The 26,495-nt window shown below is 42.9% G+C and overlaps 1 protein-coding gene across 1 annotated transcript in view; it reads left to right on the forward strand.

Annotated features, from left to right (window-relative positions):
- LOC132832662 (complement C4-like) overlaps positions 1-26,495 on the forward strand; it is a 230,046-nt gene that overhangs the window by 110,597 nt on the left and 92,954 nt on the right. Inside the window, exons 19-27 of the mRNA XM_060850740.1 lie at positions 150-220; positions 8,023-8,162; positions 12,851-13,060; positions 14,067-14,118; positions 15,773-15,856; positions 20,198-20,401; positions 22,497-22,572; positions 23,416-23,572; positions 25,336-25,449. Coding sequence (XP_060706723.1) covers positions 150-220; positions 8,023-8,162; positions 12,851-13,060; positions 14,067-14,118; positions 15,773-15,856; positions 20,198-20,401; positions 22,497-22,572; positions 23,416-23,572; positions 25,336-25,449 — 1,108 coding nt within the window. The remainder of the gene's footprint in view (positions 1-149; positions 221-8,022; positions 8,163-12,850; positions 13,061-14,066; positions 14,119-15,772; positions 15,857-20,197; positions 20,402-22,496; positions 22,573-23,415; positions 23,573-25,335; positions 25,450-26,495) is intronic.

The following is a 26,495-nucleotide window of genomic DNA, read 5'->3' on the forward strand; positions in this document are numbered from 1 at the left end:
TGTTGCATCTTGTTTGACCTGCTGAGTGTTTGCATCAATCTCATTGCACTGGCATGAGATTTTCCAAACTAGATTTGGAAACTAAGCTATGAATTTAACTTGATTCCAAGCATTGCTTTTAATTGAAAATCTGTTTATTTTTTTTAAAGGTTAAGAAACTACATTCCCGATTCCATAACTACTTGGGAAATACAAGCAATTGGCATGTTTGCAAATAAAGGTAAAGACCTGCAAATGACTGTTGGGACATATATCAGCTCCTTTTTTCTCTAGATTCGCAGCATTTATTGATGGACAAGTGCAGGTAAGTAAACATTATGTTCAGAGAACACAGGGGGCCAACACCTTCAACATATTGTCTAGCTATCACCATTGTTAACAGCTAGCCCGAGAATGCAACTTCTAAAAAAAAGGTTTTGTGATTTACACATGAAAGAAGTGAAACTATCACTGTATTCTAACAGATGAAAGGCTTAACACGCAACCAATTTTTCAATGTATAACTTCAGTTACATCACACTGTAAATTTTTTGCTATAAATTCTGTGTATTAGGATTGAACCCTCCACAATCACCTGATAAAGGAGTGTCGCTCTGAAAGCTAGTGTGCTTCCAATTAAACCTGTTGGACTATAACCTGGTGATTTTTAACGTTGTACACCCCAGTCCAACACCGGCATCTCCAAATCATCACTAGTTCTCTGGTATTGATTTTAAGTTAAATGTTATGAGTCCAGTGAACAACATGATTCATTTGCAAATACTAGAATCTACATGTGTTCTGACACAGAGTCATTCACTTATCAAGCAAGAAAGTTCAAGGATTGTATTTTGTTTTCCACAAGAACAGTGCTAAACAAAAGTCCCAATTCTCCATTATATCCCCAAGCCTAAGCAATCAATAGCAACATGCTTGGATTGGATTGATTCAGTTAACAAACTTATTTGCATCTCCCATCCAGCCATAGTAAAAGCAATCATCATCTTTTTCTGGAGTTCCCTCTGAATGAGTTTAGACTAAATTAGATCACTTACAGTGTGGAAACAGACCCTTCGGCCCAACCAGTCCACACCGACCTGCCGAAGCGCAACCCACCCATACCCCTACATTGGCAATTTAGCATGGCCAATTCCCCTAACCCGCACATCTTTGGACTGTGGGAGGAAGCCGGAGCACCCGGAGGAAACCCATGCAGACACGGGGAGAACGTGCAAACTCCACACAGTCAGTCGCCTGAGGCAGGAATTGAACCTGGGTCTCTGGCGCTGTGAGGCAGCAGTGCTAACCACTGTGCCACTGTGCTGCCCACAATTCTATCTTTTAGGTTCATCATGATCAGGTTTCAGCCTTAGATCAAACCACCTACTAATATTTTTGATGTAATTTTGTCAGGAGTCGTGGAATGTCACTCCATTTATATTTTTTAGATTAGATTAGATTCCCTACAGTGTGGAAACAGGCCCTTCGGCCTAACCAGTCCACACAGACGCTCCGAAGAGTAACCCATCCAGACCCAGTTCCCTCTAATTAATGCAACTAACAATTCACCTGACCTGCGCATCTTTGGACTGTGGGAGGACACCGGAGCACCCGGAGGAAACCCGCGCAGAATGTGCAAACCCCACACAGACAGTCACCCGAGGCTGGAATCAAACCTGGGATCCCTGGTGCTGTGAGGCAGCAGTGCTAACCACTGAGCCACCATGCGATTTTGATCTTGAAAAACATCCCTGTGGTGGAAAACCCTGAGATGCACTGTCTTTTGTGCGAAGAAATTACTTCTGAGCTGGGTTCAACAGGATCAACATCTCATCTTGAGGCTGTGTCCATGTTTTCCCATTTAATTGTTTTAGCAGCCAGGAAGAGCAACCTTTCAGTGCTGTATGTCCCACCGATGTGACCTCATTCATCAATCAAGCATGCTAATATCATAGGCTCAAACAACTGAGATTCTAATCATCAAATCATCTAATCATCTCTTCAGTTGGTTAAACAAACAACACTGAACAGCGTTCTGCAGAAGGGTGACTGAACCCGAAATGCTAACTCTGATTTCTCTGCACAAGTGCTGCCAGGCCTGTTGAGCTTTTCCAGCAATTTCTGGTTTTTGTTTTGCTTTCATTAAAAGAAAATAATTTTAAAATCATTTTGAGAATGGTGATTTGAATATGGTTTTATTATCGATTTCCAGAGTTGTAGCAATGCTGAATTATTAGATTAGATTAGATTACTTACAGTGTGGAAACAGGCCCTTCGGCCCAACCAGTCCACACTGGTATTATTGCACTCAAATCAAGGACAGTGTGATACTTATTGTAATTAAGCCAAAACTACTTGCTTTTGTGTAAGATCCGAAGGTGCTGAAGGAACTTACGCAGATCTATTAGCATTTCAAAATCATTGGCTTGTCACAGAAGGAGACTATTTGGCCATTCCTGGCTACTTTGGTTCTGTGGCGATACAAACAGGGATAACTTCTCAACTCCAATATAATTCTTCGGAGAACCTCCATTGCTTCCATCTTAAACATCTATGTTTCTTGCTGTTTCCGAAAATCAGAATTTATAAGGTTTGCATCTTCTTGGTACTTGTACTGCTTTATCATGATCTTACATTTGTGGCCTGATATCCCACCCACACATTATAACTACATTGTAGAATCATAGATTACCTGCACTGTGATAGTAGGCTATTCAGCCCATCCAGTCCACACTGACACTCAGACCCAGCCCACTACTCTATAACCCACATTTCGCATAACTAATCCACTTAACCTGCACACCTTTGGACAATGGGAGGAAACCGGAGCACCCATGCAGAGACAAGGAGATTGTGCTTAGACAGGTGCCTGAGAGTGGAATTGAACCTAAGTCCCTACTGCTCTGTGTCCGTCATGACGCAGTTTCAGTATTGGCTCTCCACGTAGTGGTTTTAACAACGTCACTGTGTCAGGAAAGTTAGTTTGCCTTCATCTCGACATTGAGGTTAGATTCTCTGCAGTATGGAAACAGGCCCTTCGGCCCAGCAAGTCCACACCCACCCTCCGAAGAGTAACCCACCCTGACCCATTTCCCTCTGACTAATGCACCTAACACTATGGGCAATTTAGCACGGTCAATTCACCTAATCTGAACATCTTTGGAGGAAACCGGAGCACCTGGAGGAAACCCACAGAGACAGGGGGGGAATGTGCAACTCCACACAGACAGTCGCCTGAGGCTGGAATCGAACTGGGACCCTGTTGCTGTGCTAACCACTGAACCACCGTGCTGCTCATGTTAATGCTACTTGAGGATTTAGCAACAAATATTTTTATTGTCATAGCACACCCACCTAAAATTGCCTTTTGTAAAACTGAAAGCTGCCTGTCTGTTAGTCAATCCTTTATTTATTCAGAGAATAGTAGTATCCCGAGAGTGCAGATAGAGGCAATTAGACCCATCAAGTCTACATCGATCCTTCAAAGAATATCCCATACTCTCCACCCGATCAGTGTAATGCTGCATTTACCATCGCTAACCCAACTATCCATACAACTCTCGATGCTTCAGGACATATCGCATGGCCAATCCACTAGCCTGTATATCTTTGGACTGTGGGAGGAAACTCGAGCCCCTGGAGGAAGCAAGAGGAGGTGGGGGGAGTATGGAAACTCCACACAGTCTCCCAGGAATTAAGCAAAAGCGAGCACTGCAGATGCTGGAGATCACAGTCGATAGGTTAGGTTACCTACAGTGTGGGAACAGGCCCTTCGGCCTAACAAGTCCACACTGACCCGCAACCCACCCGTACCCCTTGCCTAATACTAGGAGCAACTTAGCATGGCCAATTCACCTGATCCGCACATCTTTGGATTGTGGGAGGAAACCGAAGCACCCGGAGGAAACCCACGCAGACACGGGGAGAACGTGCAAACTCCACACAGTCAGTCGCCTGAGGTGGGAATTGAATCCGGGTTTCTGGAGCTGTGAGGCAGCAGTGCTAACCACTGTGCCACCGTGCAGATTGGAGTGGTGCTGGAAAAGCACAGCAGGTCAGGCAGCATCCGAGGAGCAGGAAAATTGATGTTTCGGTCAGAGCACTCTCATTCCTGATGGAGGGCTCCTGCCCAAAACGTCAATTTTTCTGATCCTCAGATGCTGCCTGATAAAACCCTGGAATTAAACCTAGTCCCTGCGAGCTGTCGTGCCAGCCCTTCATTCTAGTGTATTCTCACCCCATTCTGTTAACTTGGGAATTAACTGTTCATTCAGCAACTTATCGAATCACTTTTGAAACTTGAAGTACTTTGCAAGTAATGGGGACAGCAGCAGGAGTACAGCACTGCAGAGTGAACCTGGGAGTGAATGGCAGTGGGAGTTACCAGGTTAGTCAGAATAGGACAGAGGACAGTTAGAATAACGGCAGAGGGAGCGGAAATGAATCCAGAGGCAAAGTTCCAGATGTGATGTCACACTCCAAAAGTGACATAGACTTGGCTTCTCAGATACTAGACACAGAGTCTGAGTGACTAGTATCTGGAGGGAGGTAAAGTATGAACTATTTCTGTTTGTCATTGTAGTTTGTTAGGATGAAACACTTAGATTATTGCCAATTGTTCAATAAGTTCAAAATGTCAGAACTCTGCCCCATGGAATGTTCTGAAAATGTGTTGCTGGAAAAGCACAGCAGGTTAGGCAGCACACAAGGAACAGGAGTTTTGACGTTTCGGGCATAAGCCCTTCATCAGGAATGAGGAAAGTGTGTCCAGCAGGACCTGGGGTGTGCAGTGAGAGAGGGACTCACTGAAATCCTTGTAGAGGGAGGAAGAGAGCTTCTTCAAGGAAGGCAAGAGGATTCGCAATAGGTTAAAATCTTCGAGGAGGAAGTGAGGACTGCAGATGCTGGAGATCAGAGCTGAAATTGTGTTGCTGGAAAAGCGCAGCAGGTCAGGCAGCATCCAAGGAGCAGGAGATTCAACGTTTCGGGCAAAAAGAGAGGCAAGGTCTTACAAAGGGGATGTGGGAATAAAGAACATAGAACAGTACAGCACAGGAACGGACCCTTCAGTCCACAATGTTGTGCTGAACATGACTCCAAATTAAAGTAATCCCTTCTTCCTGTCTTTGATCCATATCCCTCCATTTCTTGCGTATTCATGTACTTATCTGAAAGTCTCTTAAACGCCCTTGTCATATCTGTTTCCACCTGGAGTGTGTTCCGCACTCTTATCACACTGTATAAAAAGGCTTGCACCTCACACATTATTTGAACTTTCTCTCTCAACTTAAATGCATTCATCAGGCTCTGGCCCGAAACGTCGAATTTCCTGTTCCTTGGATGCTGCCTAACCTGCTGTGCTTTAACCAGCAACACATTTTCAGCTCTGATCTCCAGCATCTGCAGACCTCACTGTTTACTTAATGAAAACAGCAGGCCTAGCGGTCTGGGTGCATTTATTTTCATGCAGGAAATATAACAAATAATTCAAATAAACTCAGAGCCTGGATTACCACATGCTACTCTAATGATGTAGCCATTGCAGAAACCTGGTAGAAGGAAAGGCAGGAGAGTGTCTTGATGTTACAGGCATGATAGAGAGGGCTGTAAAAGTGGAAGAGGATTAACATTGTTGATTAAAGAGAATATCACAGCTGTACTCAGAGAGGACATTGTGGAGGGCTCATCAAACGAAGATATACTGAAGAACATAGGAATAAGAAAGTGCCGTCACTATGTTGGGAATATGTAATATGACTCTCAATAACCCACAGAAATTAGAGCAAGCTTATCATGGAAAGATATAAAAACAGTAACATTTGGTAGTGAATGATATTAATTTACTCAATCAATATTCACTGGGATTCTCTCAGCGCCAGATGCTTAGTTGGTTCAGAGTTTGTGAGGCACATCCAGGTGAGATACTTGAAACAATATGTAGGTAGTCCCACTGAGGGAGGTGCCATGGTATTAGTTGTGTTGGGAATGAGCCTGGCCCGGTGATAAAAATTTCAATGGGGCAGCATTTTGGGAAAAGTGAGCATAATTCAGTTGGTTTTGGGCAGTTATGCAAAAGAGTAAGACTGGTCCTTGGGTAAAATTGGGAAATTTGGAGAAGGCCAATTCCGACAGTATTAATCAGGAATTAGTCACATTGGATTGTGGGAAGCTGCTTGAAGGTAAGTTCACATCCCAGGTGTAGGAGTCCTTTCAGGGTTGATGAGAGGTCAGGACCAGTATGTTCCTGTGAGAATGACACTGAAGGTGGTAACATTCAGGAGCCTTGGATAAAGAGATATGTTGCAAGTTGAGTTGAAAGAACAAATCAAGCATTTTAGGAAACAGGACATTAAGAAAGAAGACATTAGGAGGGGCCATGATATAGTTTGCATAGAGGATAAAGGAGATTTCCAAGGCATTTCGGACACATAATTGGGAGCAAGATGGTAACTTGGGGGAAAACCAGCTCCACTGAAGGACAAAGGAGGGAATTTACTTGTGGAGCCAGAAAAAGTGGGTGAGGTCCCGAAGGAATATTTTGTATTCACAAAGAAAGGGAGAGATGATGGTAAGTTTAAATATGAATTTACGCTCAGGCATGTCAGGATGAGGTGTTGAGTATCTTGAGAAAATGTTAAGGTCGATAATTGCCCACGTCCTGACGGGATCGATCCAGGATAAGGCAGGAGATTGCTGGAACTTTGTCAGAAATCATTGTCTCTTCTTTAGCCATAGGTCAGGTCCAACATCTGTAGAATAGCCAATGTGATTCATTGGTCCAAGAAGGGCAACAGAGAAAATCCAAGAAATTATCAACTGGTGAGCCATATAACAGTGGTAGGGAAATTATTGAAGAAGAGTCTTAGGGACAGGATGCAGTTCGAGATGGCTGTTCTTATTAACGATAGCAAGCATGGCTTTATGCTACGGAGGTCTGATCTTACAAACTTGATTGAGTTTTTTGAGGAAGTGACAAAGGTAATAATAATTTATGAGGCTAAGGCGGTGGTGGATATTGTCTACATAGAAGCAGGTAAATGTGAAGTGATGCATTTTGGGAGATCAAGTACAAGAGGAAAGTATACAAGCAATGATGAGAACATTGATGCACAGAGAGATTGCGAGGTGTCAGTACAACAATATATAATACATGATTGGAACCATAGCAGCATTGAGATTCAGAGTGATTATGGGGTCTAAGTCTATAGCTTCCTGAAATTTGGGAAAGGTTAAAAGAAATGTACGCAGAAAGTTTTTTTTCACAGAGAATAGTAGGTGCCTAGACGGTGCTTCCAGGGAAATGCTAGAAGCAGATACAATGGCAAAGTTTAAGGGGAATTCAGATATACACATGAACAGGGAGAGAACAGAATGGTATCAACCACAAATGTAATTAATTTAGAATCCCCTCATGATCAGTGCAGACATGATTGGCCAAAGACCTGTTTTGGGGATGTCCTATTCTATGTTCTAATCATTCTGCTTAATCTCAACGAATGATTCTAAATTCAGCACAAACTCAAAAGAATTTTCTTTACATACAGCCATGTTAACCTTTACTGATGATGCCAGTAGTGTTTAAACTGCATCAATAAATGATTTGAGCTTTTCCACGATTATTTAATTCAAACCAATGTACACTTCATTCCCGGTTTTCTTTTTCTTTCCTTTCTTAAATGAGAGATTACATTTTGTGTCTTCTAATACGTTCAGGCAATTCTAGAATCATGAATTTGTGTTAAATGCTGTCACAGACATTATCTCTGCAGACACCTCAGTTGGAACCTGTTATCATTGTGTGCAGGATATACCAGGTTGAAGGTTAGGGTTTGTCCACTTGTCTGCCTCAGCAATACCCATTGGCTGATGTGTGACTACCATACGTGCAGTCCACAGTGACAATGAGATTGGCTAGCAGTTATTTCTTTTGTGCTGTCGCTGAGTTATTGTGTAGCTATGTAAATATTTCAAGGAAGCATTGGACGTTTTTAAAAATGAATTAAACAATGGTGACAATATCCTTTGTTTTTTTTTAACTTTAAGGATTCTGCATAGCTGAACCAAAGAAGATGAAAGTGTTCAAACCATTTTTTATATCCATAAAGCTACCATATTCTGTCAAGAGGAATGAGCAGTTGGATGTGAGAGCAGTGTTGTACAATTACCTGTCGGAGGAACTTGAGGTAAGAAAATTAATTAGTTCAGATTATGCATTCTATGCCAAGCAGGCTGATATGATACCGATACAAGTAAGTGTGTTATTATGCGACTATGTTAGTGTGTGTGTGTGTGAAAGTGTCTCTTTTTTTTTAGATTAGACTTACAGTGTGGAAACAGGCCCTTCGGCCCAACAAGTCCACACCGACCCGCCGAAGCGCAACCCACCCATACCCCTTACCTAACACTACGGGCAATTTAGCTTGGCCAATTCACCTGACCCGCACATCTTTGTGACTGTGGGAGGAAACCGGAGCACCCGGAGGAAACCCACGCAGACACGGGGAGAACGTGCAAACTCCACACAGTCAGTCGCCTGAGTCGGGAATTGAACCCGGGTCTACAGGCGCTGTGAGGCAGCAGTGCTAACCACTGTGTGTGTGTGTGTGTGTGTGTGTGTATATATTATTGTGTGTGTGTGTCTATTATTGCGTGTGTGTATGTGTGTGTTTGTGAGAGACAGTGTGTGTATTACTGTTTCTGTTTGTGTTATTGTGTGTGTGCACACTAGCTGGAGAAGGTCACACATTAATTGACAGTAGCTCAGTGATTGGCACTGCTGCCTCACAGCATCAGGGACCTGGGTTTGATGTCATCCTTGGCTGACTGCCTGTTGGCACGTTCTCCTTGGGTCTGTGTGGGTTTCTTCAAAGTGCTCTGGTTTCCTCCCCCAGTCTGAGGATGTGCAGATTGGTCATGTTAAAATGCCCATAGTGTCCTGGGATGTGTAGGCTAGGTGGATTATTCCCTAGTAATGCAGGGTAACATGATAGATGTTGCGGGTCTGGGTGGACTCAATTGGGCCGAATGGCCAATTCTTAGAGATGTCTAAGTAAAGAAACCAGACACCTTGAAGGTTATGGTTTAATAAGATAAGCTGTGTTGCTCTGCTCACATGTGTACGTCAGCAACTTCTCTTCAGATCGAAATCACTGACCATCTCTTACACTTTTTTGTGGAATGTGGGCATCCCTGGCTGGCCAACATTTATTAACCATCTCTAGTTCCATTTGAGAAAGTGGTGGTGAGTAGCCTTCATGTAGGTCACCTGCTCTGGGTTGAGGGAATTTCAGGAATTTGACCAGCAGCAGTGAAGATATTTCCAAGTTAGGGTGGTAAATGTCATGGAGGGAACATGCAAGTGATGTTCCTATGTGCCTGCAGAACTTCTCCCTCTCTATGGAAGTGGCTGTGTGTTTGGAAGATGCTGTCTCAGGATTGTGGTGAATTGCTGCAGTGCATCTTGGAGGTAGTACACACTGCTGCTGTGAAGCTTCAGTGATGGAGGGAGTGTATGTTCGGGGATCTGGTGCCAAACAAGCATGCTGCTTTATCCTGGACAGTGGTAAGCTTCTTGAGTGTTAGAGCTGCACCCATCCAGGCAAGTGAGGAGTATTCCATTGCACTCCTGACTTATGCTTTGGAGATGATGGACAGACTTTCGTGACTCAGGAAGAGCTGCAGTATTCCTAGCCTCTGACCTACCCTTGTAGCCTCTGTGTCCATCTGGCGAGTCCAGTTGAATTTCTGGTCAATGGTAAAACACAATGATGCTGATTGTGGGGAATTCAATGATGGTAACACCAATGAATATCAAGGGGTGTTGGTTAGATTGTCTCTTCCTAATGATGGGCTGAAAATGTGTTGCTGGAAAAGTGCAGCAGGTCAGGCAGCATCCAAGGAGCAGGAGAGTCAACGTTTCAGGCATAAGCCCTTCTTTAGGAATGAGGAAAGTGTGTCCAGCAGGCTAAGATAAAAGGTAGGGAGGAGGGACTTGGGGGAGGGGCTTTGGAGATGCGATAGGTGGAAGGAGGTCAAGGTGAGGGTGAGACCGGAGTGGGGTGGGGGCGGAGAGGTCAGGAAAAAGATTGCAGGTTAGGGAGGCGGTGCTGAGTTCGAGGGATTTGACTGAGACAAGGTGGGGGGAGGGAAAATGAGGAAACTGGAGAAATCTAGGTTCATCCCTTGTGGTTGGAGGGTTCCTAGGTGGAAGATGAGGCGCTCTTCCTCCAGCTGTCGTGTTGCTATGGTCTGGCGATGGAGGAGTCCAAGGACCTGCATGTCCTTGGTGGCATGAGAGGGGGAGTTGAAGTGTTGAGCCACGGGGAGGTTGGGTTGGTTGGTCCGGGTGTCCCAGAGGTGTTCCCTGAAACGTTCCGCAAGTAGGCGGCCTGTCTCCCCAATATAGAGGAGGCCACACTGGGTGCAGCGGATGCAGTAAATGATGTGTGTGGAGGTGCAGGTGAATTTGTGGCGGATATGGAAGGATCCCTTGGGGCCTTGGAGGGAAGTGAGGGAAGAGGTGTGGGCGCAAGTTTTGCATTTCTTGCGGTTGCAGGAGAAGGTGCCGGGAGTGGAGGTTGGGTTGGTGGGGGGTGTGGACCTGACGAGGGAGTCGCGGAGGGAGTGGTCTTTTTGGAACACTGATAGGGGAGGGGAGAGAAATATATCTCTGGTGATTTGGGGTCCACCTCCAAATGAGCCCCACCACCAGAGATATATTTCTCTCCCCTCCCCTATCAGCGTTCCAAAAAGACCACTCCCTCCACGACTCCCTCGTCAGGTCCACACCCCCCACCAACCCAACCTCCACTCCCGGCACCTTCCCCTGCAACCGCAAGAAATCCAAAACTTGCGCCCACACCTCCCCCCTTACTTCCCTCCAAGGCCCAAGGGATCCTTCCATATCCACCACAAATTCACCTGCACCTCCACACACATCATTTACTGCATCCGCTGCACCCGATGTGGCCTCCTCTATATCGGAGAGACAGGCCGCCTACTTGTGGAATGTTTCAGGGAACACCTCTGGGACACCTGGACCAACCAACCCAACCACCCCTTGGCTCAACACTTCAACTCCCCCTCCCACTCCACCAAGGATGTGCAGGTCCTTGGACTCCTCCATCACCAGACCATAGCAACACGACAGCTTGAGGAAGAGTGCCTCCAACCACAAGGGATGAACCTAGATTTCTCCAGTTTCCTCATTTCACCTCCCCCACCTTGTCTCAGTCAAATCCCTCGAACTCAGCACCACCTTCCTAATCTGCAATCTTCTTCCTGACCTCTCCGCCCCCACCCCACTCCGGCCTATCACCCTCATCTTGACCTCCTTCCACCTATCACATCTCCAACGCCCCTCCCCCAAGTCCCTCCTCCCTACCTTTTATCTTAGCCCGCTGGACATACTTTCCTCATTCCTGAAGAAGGGCTCATGTCCGAAACATCGACTCTCCTGCTCTTTGGATGCTGCCTGACCTGCTGTGCTTTTCCAGCAACACATTTTCAGTTCTGATCTCTAGCATCTGCAGACCTCACTTTCTCCCTCTTCTAATGATGGCCCAAGCCTGGAGTTCATGTGGTGCAAATATTACTTGCCACTTGTCAGACTATTTCTGAGGCATCTCAGGTGCAAAGAATGTCACCCGGCGGAACCTAAACAAAGTCCAAAGAGGTGGCTCACAGCATCAGGGTCCCAGGGTCGATTCCCACCTTGGGCGACTGTCTGTGTAGAGTTTGCACATTCTCCTCGTGTCTGCGTGGGTTTTCTGCTGGTGGTCCGGTTTCCTCCCACAGTCTAAAGATGTGCATGTTAGGTGAATTGGCCCTGGGAAATTGCCCACAGTGTTAGGTGCATTCGTCAGAGGGTTACTCTTTGGAGGGTCAGTGTGGACTGGTTGGGCTGAAGGGCCTGTTTCCGCACTGTAGGGAATCTAATCTAATCAGATAACACCAAGAGGGAAATGCATTTATGGAGGATCATTCAGTGATCTAACCCATGTTTTCTGGATCCATTCCTGATGAAGAGCTTATGCATGAAACATTGATTCTCCTGCTCCTCAGATGCTATTTGACCTGCTGTGCTTTTCCAGCAACACACTCTTGACTCTAATCTCCAACATCTGCAGTCCTCACTTTCTCCTGACCCATGCTTTCCACTAATACATATGGGGAAGGCAATAGAAACCCACCTCCTGTGATACTTTCACTTGTTATATTACTCACAAACCTTTGATGTTAAAGTTAGGTTGTGAAGAGTTAGTATGGAAGAGAGTTCCAAATTCTTACCAGTTACTTGTTAGTTTCTGAACAGACCTGGGGATGTCACTGTACCCAAAAGACTGGAGTGGTTCGAAAAGGCAGTTCAGCTCCATTGTCACAAGGGGAACTGGGGGAAGGGGAATAAATGCTGTTAAACCCGTGGTGCTTACATGCCATAAATAAACCAAAAAAATTCTGTTCGATTTATCAGTTGTTATATTAAACTACATTTTGTATTTCTTGTCTTGCCAAGCCACGTTAGTATCTTTACTCTACCTAATTGACCTCTCTCATGATGTTTGGAATCAATGTTCGTACAGAATTCATGATTTGTACTCTTGATACAAAACAGACAAATCCTCCCTAATCCTTACAATCTCTATGTCCTCTCTGATTTTCCTTTCTGACAGATGTGTTTTGCATATTTTCAGCTGCATCTATGTCCTTTGGTATCTGTATCACAGATATTCCTTGTGCAAACGCTCTTCACAGCACAATTCCAATCTAATTTTCATTGCTACGATAATATTGCACAAGAAAATACTTCAATGATATGTGCATCAATTTAGTTATTTTTGTGAAAAATATTGTGTGTGTGTATTTGCTGTAGGTTTTCGTGTACATGAGAGAAGCAGAGGGGCTGTGCAGTCCAGCTGTTTCAAGGAATAATGCAAGGAAAGTTCTGATCAAAGCAAATTCGGCCACCTCGGTTCACTTTGCTATTGCTCCATTGGTCGTTGGCAACATGCCTATCAATGTTATTGCTTTTAGCAATACCATGATGTACGAGGATGCTGTGTTAAAATATCTTAAAGTTGTGGTAAGTAGGATAGTACATGTTGATTAGCAGGTTCTGCTGCATGATATGTTAGAGTAACACGATATAACAGTTTGTGTGCCATTTTTGTAAATTCTGAAATGCCTTACCTTCAAAGGAGTACTGAATTAGATAGTTTATAACACCTAAATTTCAAGATAGTGGAATTAGCTGTTTTGCTGTTTGAAAGGGACACAAGGAATTAAGTTAATCAGAAAGTGGTTTGTGTGCGGTATTATCTTATAATACGGCACAGACTCTGCTTAGCCACATAAAGGTAGGAGATTTATCTCTGCCGAATTAGGAAAAATGATGACATGTGTAACAGTCAAGGACACTCACATTGGTTAATTCTTAGTTATTAATCATTAATTAAGAACAAGTTGCAAGCTGCTTCATTTCGAGCAAGTGAGAAAGTGTTGACAGGCACAGGTTATTTAAATTTCTTTTTCTGCTTTGTGCCTTTGTAACTGTGAAAGGGACAATGTTGCATTCTAGTGATACAAAGTCTCAAGTTTGTCATTGAAGCTATACCGTGTAAAGTTGTAAACACCTTCAGGAAGGATATCCCGAGAATAAAGGCAGCACCAACTGCACAGCATCTCACCACAATCACATAGTTTATGTTCTAAGTAAGGATTTCAGTAATTGAACTCATTATCCCCAGAATACATTAGTTAAGTTCTGATAAAATTTAATCTTCACGGTGTTCAATTAAAATTGCCTGGAATGATTAAAGATAATGTTTTCAAATGGTGCCATTTTCTAGGGTGAAGATGTAAATCAAAGCTCTGCCGTTCAGCCTGTTGCTGAAAACAAAGCTCTCCAGTGAAAGTAATATGTGAACTCAATTCAACATTTTGTAACTGAAAACAAAAGCGTTTGATAACTCAGCCAAGCCAAAAATGATTATTATATTGGCTAAGATTGTGTTTAATGGCATTCCAGATCTAAGAAATTACTGACTTTATAATATTTTAATTAACTTCTTTCTCACTCTGCTTGGCAGCCTGAAGGTGTACTTGTGTCAGAGGAATCAAGCATCCCCATAAATCCCAAAGGTGAGAGAAATTTAGCTTCCAATAGGCATTTCATTTCATTGAACTCACAAAGCAGCAGTTTGACTTGATAAGGGGAGAGTACAATTCCTTATACGTAACTTGTAAGATTGGAATTCACCTCATAAATTGCAGACAAAATTTCGGAAAGCACAAAATAAGATAAATTTTCGCTACCTGCTGTTAGTTTTCTAATTCTCAATTGTGTGCAACTCCAAAACCAAAGCACCATGCTCACTACCAACCCTGCCTCAACTTTGAATGAGTCTTACACATAAAAAGATAATAAGACCTGCAATGTTACTGCAGGTGTCATTTAAGAGAACCATAGACAGCACCGTGATATATCCCAATCTTCCAACATTTGTTTTCCTGCCAGATTGTTGTCATAATCTATATGTACTACAATCCCAAAAAACATATTTCCAATTGTAATCAGTTTTGCTGAGAAGAAAGCTTCTGCTTATGGCATATTGAAACTGCAATGAAAAATAAAAAGATCCACAGTAAAGTGAAGTCGCGGTAAAGAAAAATATAAAAGTAAGTAGACATTGCTGCAACTGGATAAAATATTAGTGAGAGCACATCTGTGCTATTGTGTATTACTTTGGTCCTTTTACTTGAGGAGGCCTGTGGCTGAGGGCTGAGGCAAAGCAGAGTAGGTTCAATAAATTAATTTGTTTCATTCCTGATGAAGGGGTCCTGCCTAAAACATCGATTTTCCTGCTCCTCGGATGCTGCCTGACCTGCTGTGCTTTTCCAGCACCACTGTAATCTTGACTCAGTAGATAAATTCCAGGGACGAGGGATTTGTCTCGTGAAGAACGATTGAGCAGTTAAAGCCTATGCTCTGGAATTTAGAAAAACGAGAGGAGACCTCATTGAGGTACAGAACATAGAACATGCATCACAGTACAGGCCCTTCGATCCTCAATGTTATACCAACCTTTTATCCTACTCTAAGATCAGAATAACCTCCATTCCTTTCACTTTACTATCATCCATGTGCCAGTACAAGAGTCGCTTAAATGTCTGTAATGTGTCTGACTCTGCTGTCACTGTTGGAACTAAATTCCACGCACCCACCACTCTCTGTGTAAAGAACCTACCTCTGACATCTCCCCATAACCTTCCTCCAATCACCTTAAGATCATGCCCCCTCCTGATAGACATTTCTGCCCTGGGAAAAAGTCTCTTGCTCCACACTCTATATGTCTCATCATCTTCTACACCTCCATTAAGTCACTTCTCATCCTTCTTCACTCCAATGAGAAGAGCCCTAGCTCCCTCAACTTTTCTTCATAAGACATACTCTACAGTCCAGGCAGCATCCTGGTAAATCTTTGCGAATGAGAGGAATGGGTGAAAACGGGAGTGTGAGAGATGGGTCAGACATGGCTAAAGTTGACCATGTTATGTCAGGTGCAGCCCTGTAGAAATTGGCATCACAAACCAGACATGACACAGATGGGGAAAATGTGAGGATGGAATGAAGTCTTATGCAGGAAGCACAGTTTGAAGACGTTTAGACAAGCCATTGGCAAGTGATGACATGTTAGGAGTCATGAAAAAATGTTTCAGATTTGCAGCATCCATGGGATTATGTATTTTCTTGTACATTCCAGGGTTGTCATCCTAAACACTTTGTCTTTTCCAGTGAGAAGCAGCTATGAAGTATTGGAACCAGAGCCATCTAACTTGGTACCGGACACCGATAATTATATGTACATCCGAGCCACAGGTAATTATAAATTGCATTTTTGATTTTGCAGCGTGTCTTTTGGCGAAGACGATGAGGATATTTCATTGCGTCCTTGAAGTGTTCAAGTCATAGCTGAATAAACATGGGTGTACATTAGCCTAACTTAATGGAAGTAATATAAGATTGGTTCACAGTTCCTCAAAGTAAGAGAAGTGAGGGACATAGAAAATGGAAACAATAGTCGTCAATTTACTCCCTATGCCATTCAACTATGTTATGAAAAATCACCTCACATTTCTCAACCCATCTGACTGTGAAGCTTCCAACACATAATGTGGGCGGCACAGTGGCACAGTGGTTAGCACTGCTGCCTCACAGCACAAGAGACCTGGGTTCAATTCCCGACTCAGGCGACTGACTGTGTGGAGTTTGCGCATTCTCCCTGTGCCTGCGTGGGTTTCCTCCCACAGTTACAAAGATGTGCAGGTTAGGTGAATTGGCCATGCTAAATTGCCTGTAGTGTTAGGTAAATGGGGTAAACGTAGGGGTATGAGTGGGTTGTGGGTCGGTGTGGAATTGTTGGGCCGAAGGGCCTGTTTCCACACTGTAAGTAATCTCTAATCTAATAATGTTTTTTGTGTCTGCACAGTTGTCTCTATCAGTAAAAACCTCACAGCACCAGAGACCTGGGTTCAATTCCCGACTCAGGCGACTGACTGTGTGGAGTTTGCACATTCTCCCCGTGTCTGCGTGGAGGTGCTCTGGTTTCCTCCCACAATCCAAAGATGTGCAGGTTAGGTGAATTGGCCAAGCTAAATTGCCCACAGTGTTCAGGATATGTAGGTTAGGTACATTACTCAGGGCTAATGTTGGGGAATGGGTCTGGATGGGTTACTCTCTGGAGGGTCAGTGTGGACTTGTTGGACCGAAGGATCTATTTGCACACTATAGGGATTCTATGATCTATTATTGCATTAGAGTCTCAGCCTGAAATTTGTATTTCAATCTGAAGCGAGGAGCTCATTCTTTGGCTCCAAAGACATGAAGAGTAACTGAAAACCGTAGGAACAATATATACTGGGAATTAGGAGCAAAATCAGAAATAGCTGGAAATCCCCAGCAGGTCTAGCAGCATCTGTGGAGAGAAATCTAAGTTAACATTTTGGGTCTAGTCACCCTTCTTCAGGACTGAATTGAAGTTCTGAAGAAGGGTTGCAGGACCCTAAATGTCAACTCTGATTTCTCTTTGCAGATCAGTTGAGATTTTCTAGCTATTTCTGTTTACGCTGATGAAAAATAATTGTTGACCTAAACAATCTCAGAATTTTTTGCATCTCGAAAATATTGCTCTTGAAATGACTCCACAAAGGCCAGTATTCTGTCAACAAGTCACTGTTTATTTACCCCAGCAATGACCATGTCACTGGTATAGCTCCATCAGAGTCAAATAGATGCCTGAAACTCCAGTTTTTATTTGTCACCAGGGCTCCCTGACTGGATCAGATTAATAGCCCCAATCAGGGAACTTAAATTCCATAAGGTCCACAATGGCTGACATTGTTACAATCCGTACATTCCTATCCCTCTGACATCAAGGACATAGGCCAGTTTTTTTTTCATCGCTCCTTCTAGGGTGTTTGAGTCGGGCTCCTCTGCCTCTTCCTCAGATAAGGGCAGCGTGTAATGCACAGTAGCTCATCTCTTGTGCCCAGAGTGACTCAGAAAGAAAATCTGGTTGTAACAGCCCTTTGGTATTCTCTATCACCACCAGCTGTTTTGGTTTTTGCCAGGACTGGATCTCTCTACAATAAAGGTGTGATGCTATATTGGCTGTGACTGGAAGTGTGTCCTGAAAATTTAAAACCATTACAGACTCTTACAGTGGCTGCGCCATCAGTGGTGTATCTGCCATTGGGAGGTGCTCAATGCATCTGCATTCATTATTTGGCCTCCCAGATATACACTTCCTGTTAGAGCCCTCGACTACCAGCCTGAAGTTATGGGCAGCAATGTTTTGTCCTTTTCACTGGACCAAACAGGTGTTTGTGGTCCATTATTATTGCAAATTGATATCTGGATTTATTGGTGAAACGTCCTGACTCCAAATATGAGTACTAATCCTTCTTTCCCTATCTGGGTGTATTTATGCTCTACATTAGCCAAAGTCCTGGTTGCATATACTCTTGGATTCAAGGTTTATATAAAGATTGGCATCTTGGGTGCCAGTTGCCATGGTTATGGGTATGTTCGCCGAGCTGAGGATTTGATTTGCAGATGTTTCGTCCCCTACCTAGGTGACAACTTCAGTACGTTGGAAGCTCCTGTGAAGCGCAGCTGTACTGCGTCTTGTGGAATTTATTTGGTTCCGTTCCTGCCGCTTCCGGTTGCTGGTTCTGATAGTTCACTGTAGTGGCCGGTATATCGGATCTCGGTCTATGTGCTTGTTGATGGAGTCTGTCGCTGAGTGCCATGCTTCTCGAAATTCTCTGTTTAGCTTGTCGTATGATCGTTATTTTGTCCTTGCCATCTGTGTGTATAGCTACTAGGGTCAGCTAGTCATCACATTTAGTGGCTAGTTGGTATTCATGGATGCGGATTGCTAGTTGTTTGCCTGTTTGTCCTGTATAGTGTTGTGTGCAGTCTCTGAATGGAATATTGTAAATTATGTTTATCCTGCGCATGTTGGGTATAGGGTCATTTGTTCTGGTGAGTTGTTGTTCTTATTGGGTGTTCTCCTCCTTTGGGCCACCTATGAGCCAGTGCCAACTTGATACCTTACTTGGGGTCATACTGTGCTGACACTTGAGAGGACAGCAGCTATTCTTCACTTCCCTGAAAGCTATGGCAAGGAAAGACCGAACCTTCCGTACAAAAGTGGAAGCCGGACCATTTTTGATCATTCTCATTTTTTTTTCCAAAGGGTGTAATCCAGTTTTGTTGACTCTGTAGCCCAAATAAATAAGTTGGGATGCCTGGAACACACATTTCTCCCTTCTAAGGTGTAGGTTCACCTGGGAGAAATGTCCAAGAACTGTGTCCACGTTCTCTGAGTGCTCCTTATTGGTCTTCCTGGTTACTAGCACATAGGAACCTAAGAACATAAGAACCAGGAGCTGGAGTAGGCTGTCTGGCCCTTTGAGTCTGCTCCACCATTCAGTAAGATCATGGCTGGTCTCTTTGTGGACTCAGAACCACTTACCCACACTCTCACCATATCCCTTAATTCCTTCATTTTTCTTTAAAAAAACCCTACCTTAGCTTTAAAAACATCAACTGAAGTAGCATCAACTACTTCATTGGGAGACAAATTCCACAGATTAACAATGCTCAGGGTGAAGAAGTTCCTTCTCAGTTTAGACCTAAATCTGCTCCCTCTAATCCTGAGGCTATGTCCTCTTGTCCTAGTTTCACCTGCCAATGGAAACATTCTCTCTGCTTCTATCTTATTGATTCTCTTCATAATTTTCCAATGATAAAACCAGATGTAGTGCCTATTTGTGGTCCAGTTAGGCTTCAGCGAGTAGATGATTTTGCATGGTTATGTCATTAATGTGCATACCAGTCGGTCCCTCAGCATCTCATTAAGGGTAAAGCCAAACTCACATGCCTCTGCCAGTCATCTGAACCACATCAACCGTTCTGAAACAGACTGCCTTGTTTCTCAAATAGCTGAATAAAACTGACAGTGTTCCAGAATTAGAGGAGGGTTGGAGTTGTCACATTCCTGAACCAAACCTGTCAACTCTTGAAAGGTTCAGCATCAAAGAAAGTTAGGCTCCTCATAACTGATAAAGTTTTTAGGATGATTACTCGTTGCTTTTCAATTGCACTAATGTTATTTTCCCAGAAACAGTAAGACATCCTTTCCACATTCTGGGCCCAGTGTTTGACAGCAGCATTGAATGAGTTAAGCTTTCCAAATAATGCATGATGCAAGCAATCCTTACTCCAACTTTGAGATGACTGATGTGAGAGTTTCTTCAGGACGTGCTTTGCTCTTGCTACCACTGAAATAATTCCACAGAGGCTGGTATCCCATCACCTATTCATCATTTATTTACATGTGAAAAGTCCTTGACTCTGGCACAGCCTCATCAGAGTCAACTCCAAAAGTGAACAGGATATGTGTCACTCCTGTTTGTACCTGTCAGCCAGGGCTCACTGGTTGACCCAGGTTAACAATTCCAAACAAAGATCTCATATTCTGTGCGGTCCACTTGACTGACCTTGCTACAATCCCTGCAGTTCAATGCAGGAAACCATTTCCATACTGCAAGAAGAGTATTAGAAGTGCAATAAACTCTGTTTAGATCTGAGAAGAGAAACATAATTTGTCACTTTCTAAACCAATACTTCTTCACTTGAACCCTGCTGTTTTAGGGACAATAATGGGAGATGCAGTGGAAAATTCACTAAGTGCTGCTGGAATTGACAAGCTGATCAAAGTGCCAACTGGCTGTGCAGAGCAAACGGCAATGCACATGGCCCCTACAGTCTTTGTCGTCGAATACCTCGACCAAAGCGACCAGTGGCTGTCACTTAAAGCTGAACGCAAGGATGAAGCAATCTTTCACATTGAAACAGGTAAGCTTATTTCCTTTAGCTTAACATGGAATCCAGCAACAAACCTTTTGAATTAAATTCATCCCTTATTGCTTCTATTCTATCCATTCAGCAAGAAAGTATTTAGCTGTGCATGTTTCCTCCTCTATTTCCGGACGTTACTCCCATTCGATTTGATGCTCACTGCAAATTGACCTTGACTACAGTTTGAACTGTATTTATGTTGTATTTATGTTGTATGAACCTTAAGTTATTCTGTAAGAGAAGCATTCAAACCATTTATGAGGCAATGCTTGATAGAAAGTCCTGCGTTTGATTTGTCAGTGAACTCAATCATCAAGATTTAACATGAATTGAGTTTACTTTGCTCATGTAACTGGAACAATTTTAACTGCTTTTGCAAAGAGATGGCACTTGCATTGTACTCAAGTAGCCTCTTGTGATGCATCCATCTCTGGGTACGTTACATCACATTTGTTGTTTCAATTGACTGAAGAAAGGGAATGTCCAAACTGAATTGTCAGAATGTTTCTACATCCTTTTTAAGCTGACAGTTATAGAGTCAGAGAGATGTACAGCATGGAAACAGACCTTTCAGTCCAACTCATCCCTGCCTACCAGATATCCTAAATAATTCTAGTCCCATTTTTTAGCATTTGGCTCATATCCCTATAAATCCTCCTATTCATATCCCCATCCAGAAGCCTTTTAAATGTTGGAATTGTACCAACTTCCTCCACTTCCTCTGGCAACTCATTCCATACACGCACCACCCTCTGCAAGAACAAGTTGCCCTTCGGACCCTTTTAAATCTTTCTCCTCACTTCTTAAACTCATGCACTCCAGTTTTTGATGATGTGTGTGGAGGTGCAGGTGAATTTGTGGCGGATATGGAAGGATCCCTTGGGGCCTTGGAGAGAAGTAAGGGAGGAGGTGTGGACGCAAGTTTGTAAGGGAGGAGGTGTGGGCGCAAGTTTACCTACAAATTCACCTGCACCTCCACACACATCATCTATTGCATCAGCTGCACCCGATATGGCCGCCTCTATATTGGGGAGACGGGCCGCTTACTTGCGGAACGCTTCAGGGAACACCTCTGGGACGCCCGGACCAACCAACCCAACCACCCCGTGGCTCAACACTTTAACTCTCCCTCCCACTCCACCGAGGACATGCAGGTCCTTAGACTCCTCCATCGCCAGAACATAACAACACGACGGTTGGAGGAAGAGCGCCTCATCTTCCGCCTAGGAACCCTCCAACCACAAGGGATGAACTCAGATTTCTCCAGTTTCCTCATTTCCCCTCCCCCCACCTTGTCTCAGTCGATTCCCTTGAACTCAGCACTGCCCTCCTAACCTGCAATCTTCTTCCTGACCTCTCCGCCCCCACCCCACTACGGCCTATCACCCTCACCTTGACCTCCTTCCACCTATCGAATCTCCATCGCCCCTCCCCCTACCTTTTATCTTAGCCTGCCTGGCACACTCTCCTCATTCCTGATGAAGGGCTCTGGCCCGAAACGTCGAATTTCCTGTTCCTTGGATGCTGCCTGACCTGCTGTGCTTTAACCAGCAACACATTTTCAGCTAGCTTTACAGTGATCAGATGAAGCAAACCTGTGCAGACATGAGCTTAAAACAGCCACTTGAAGTTGAACACCTTGATCATATTGACTCTACATTTTCTACCCTCAAAGGAAAATCAGCACAGGCTGGGTCAGCACAGGCTGGGTCAGCACAGGCTAGGTCAGCACAGGCTGTATCAGCACAGGCTGTATCAGCACAGGCTGGGTCAGCACAGGCTGGGTCAGCACAGGCTGGGTCAGCACAGGCTAGGTCAGCACAGGCTGTATCAGCACAGGCTGGGTCAGCACAGGCTGGGTCAGCACAGGCTGTATCAGCACAGGCTGGGTCAGCACCCTCATTATTGAAATCCTTTAGTTCAGGCATCATTCTGACAGATATGATTTCCATCATATCTGTGCAAATAATCTTATTCCACAAATGAGATGCTATTACATCAAATTGCATCTTGTTTATATTAAATTGAGGTAATTGCGATATAATTATTTTTTTTTCTTTGTTTGTAACAAACATGATATATTCCTTTCCAGGGTATAATAGGATTTTGGGATATAAGAAAGACGATGGGTCCTATGGAGCCTGGAAAACTCATCCGAGCAGCACATGGTGGGTGTGCCATACTGCATTCACTTACATGTTTCATCTCATCTTAATCTACATCGGTTTTCACTCAGATTTTCGTTACAATACCCAGCACTTTTGAGAAGTGATAAATCATTGGAGGATAATATTAAGGGTAGAATTTGTTATAATTCACATTTTGGTGTAATTAAAAAGCACAGGACAAGCCAACGTTTTCTTTCAATTAAAGTAGATTGTTTGATAATTGTGAGAATGTTTATTCAGGAAAAAAACACAATTAATTAAACTAAGATTGCATCTTTGCTTATTAGAATGCCCAGTCATATTGAGCTTCATGGGACAAAATATGACCTAGACTGCCTAAAGGTGGCATGGTGGCACATTGTTTGGCACTGCTGCCTCACAGTGTTAGGGATTTGGGTTCAATTCGACCCGCAGATGACTGTGTGGAGTTTGCATAGTCTCCCCATTCCTGCAGGCTTTCTTCTGGATGGTCCGGTTTCCTGTATAGTTGAAATATGTGCGGGTTAGACGGATTATCCATAGTGTCTAGGGATATGCGGTATAGGTGGATTAACTATGGGAAATGCAGGGTTACAGGGATGGGGTGGGATAATGTTTGGAGGGTCAGTGTGGACTCGATGGGCCAAATGGCCTGCTACCACACATGAGAGTTTAATAGACGACTGGTCAAGGAAATAAATGACAAGGTCCATCTCAAATTGAGCCAAGGAAGTTGGAGTGCTGAAACTGAATTTCTAAAGTTTTTGGATAAGGCCACTAAAAATGACATGTACCAAGTTAAGAATGTGCCATTGTAATTTGAGTGTTCCACCGTGTACACATTACAGTTTTGTTTCTTTTCAGGTTGACTGCGTTTGTTGTAAAAATACTCTCAATGGCACGAGAACAAATTGTTGTCAATGACAAATTCATCCAGGAATCTGTGGCCTACCTCATCTATGAACAAAAAATATCTGGAGCATTTGAAGATCCCCATCCAGTGATAACCAGAAACATACAGGTCCTGCCCATATACACTGCTTCTACTTCTTTTGTTAATGTTTCACTGAGTGCACTTTGTTCCTTCTTTTTGGTATTGCTGTACAATTGTTGGCTGTTACATTCTTATGTGTCGTTGCACATTCAATGGTCTCAAAACTGCCAGCAGTGTGTATACATTCTCCACCCCAATAATGCTGTCAGCTCACTCCAGACATAGTTCTTACTTAAAATATTCTGATCAATCAAAGTTCATTTTGAGGGAAATGTAGTTATCTGTCCACAAAAACTGATTTTGATTGGCATGAACTGTAGAGAAATTGAATATAGTCTCCAAAACGAGATTCCTTACAGGCTTATATGCACTACAAAATAATTCCTTCCCACAGGTATTGTGTGCATATTTATTTTTTCTCAGATTACCTAAGATCTTTGTTTATTCCTGTTGAGTAGATTTCCAGTCAGACCCATAAATACAGGTTGATATAGTCACTGTTTTAACGTGGTATTGAAGGATAATGTGTGACCTTTGGAGTCTCATTCCATCATAAACTGGAGTGAATCATCAAACTGCTCCAAATCTCTATTGGTGACTCATCAGGGCTGTAAATTTCCAAGTGTTAGCAATGGCTACATGAAGTATGGCACTTTTTTTGTTGCACTATTCATCTTAGTTGCTCCTCATCAGCCATTCAGGCTTTGGACCCATTTTAATTTTTCTTTATTGACTTGTTCAAGATCGGTCATGATTGTGAACATCATAACAACAATCTGTTAGATTGACAGGACATATAGGATTGGATCTATTTTATCCCATCTATAAATAGAAATGCAGTATAGCTTACAAAACCACTTCTGGGCAGCATGCTGGCTCAGTGGTTAGCATTGCTGCCTCACGTCATTCGGGACCCGATTTCAATCCCAGCCTCAGGTGACAGTTTATGTGCAGTTTATGTGTTCTCTCTGTGTCAGCGTGGGTTTCTGCTGGGTGCTCTGGTTTCCTCCCACACTCTAAAGAAGTACAGATACTTATATGTGCTTTCTTATGCATGACCTAAATGCTTGACCTCCTGCCAGCAATCAATGACTTGGACAAACTAACTGGAGATGAATTAAAGACAATTCACCTTTTGACATGATTTCCTGGCAGATTCTCTTCAATTCCTCTATGTGTACATGACAACTTCCATGATCTTTTTTGATGTGATGTCTGAATTGACAGTCTAGTTCCAAATATTTGTAATGCAGTGTTTCCAGGTGCCTGTTTCGACATGCCCACAACTGTACACTTCAAAAGATACTTTCATATCCTCATTGGATTTTGATTAGTATCATTGAATACAATCCTTCAAACTCTGTAATAAATATTTAAATTTCCAACAATATTTGCATGTTGTTTTGAGTGCACATTATTGATTAGTTGATGTTATTACTCATATTATATGCATTACTGATGTTATTACATATAAATATTGTATATATATGCAAGTTAACAAGTTGATGGTGATGCTGTCCCCACGCACAGGATAATAACACTGTCCTTCTTCTACATCCCACAATTCCCTGTGCAAATTGGTGGAAAAGAAGGAAGTTTTCATCAAATTGATCTGTGTTTCCATTAGTTGATTGAGGTTAATTCAGGAGTTTGTACAGGCCAATAACTGCAAGACTTTGCAAGCCTGAACAAAACTACTGGTTCATATTAGTTCAATAGAGAGAAAGGACAGGAACAGAGTATGTTTTAATTAAGTCACTAGATGTATCATATGAGTTTGTATTCCTTAGGGTGGAGTCAGTGGCACTGAAATGGATGTTTCCCTCACAGCGTTTGTGGCAATAGCATTGCATCATTCCTTGGCGGCTTTTCAACAGAATAATATTGCAGTGATTTCACGAGTGGTAAGAATGTAACTTCTTTTACTTCTCTTTATCTCACTTTACAACAATTGGAAACTACAGAAATAACTTTCAGCTGATGAGGTGTGAAAATAATGGTGTTTCCAAGTTGCTTTGGAAAATACACAAAAATGCAACACTGAAAATCTGTATCATTAAAAATAACCATTGCATGGCTGACAAATCGAATGCATTTTGTTCAGTGTACTAAAGCTCTGAAAAAAATCAACCATGGCTGACAAAAGAAACAAGGGATTCTAACATATTAAAACAAAATACGTTTACAGTGGCCAGAAATAATAGTAAGCATCAGGATTAGATTATCTTTACAATACAACAAATCAGGGTTAAGAAACTGAAAAGGAAACAAAGTTGTGTAGTAAGACCACTTTGACAAAAAGCACTATGAAAGCTTGTTGAGGTATGGGGAAAAATTGCCAATGACAAATGAAGAGCAATTAGAAGCAAAATGAGCAGTATTGGGAAGTAGAGAAATGATAAAGAAAGTTTTGTTTGTGTCTGTTTTTCACTCAGAAGATACAGTAAATCTCCTAGGATTAGAGATCAGAGTGATGTGGGAGAATGAGGACTAGAATGAAATTTGTATTAGTAACAAATTTGCACTGGAGAAATTAATGGTACTGAAAGCTAACATGGTCCCAGTGCCTGATATTCTGCATTCCACAGCATTAGCAGATCTGACTCCAATTTTTGATGAATTTGTATTTATTTAACAAAATTTCATAGATTCTGGATTCCTGGAGGTTAAAATTGTAAGAAGGCCCATCAAACTATTTAAGATAAGGAAAAGGAGAAAGAAGGTGAAAATGAGCTACACAAACATCAGCTATACATCAGTAGTACGGAAAATGCATGAGTCCATCATAAAACGTGTTAAATTAACAATAGGAGTTTTTAGAAAATGCTGAGTAGAGAACAGCGTCAATATGTCAATGGAAAATCATCTTTGAAACCTTAATGTAATTTATTGTATGCTAGTCGCTGACAAAATATTTAATATGGGGGAGAGATCAACGGACATTTTATAT

Source organism: Hemiscyllium ocellatum, chromosome 35, assembly GCF_020745735.1.
Source record: "Hemiscyllium ocellatum isolate sHemOce1 chromosome 35, sHemOce1.pat.X.cur, whole genome shotgun sequence".
In the NCBI taxonomy this organism is placed as follows: Eukaryota; Metazoa; Chordata; class Chondrichthyes; order Orectolobiformes; family Hemiscylliidae; genus Hemiscyllium; species Hemiscyllium ocellatum.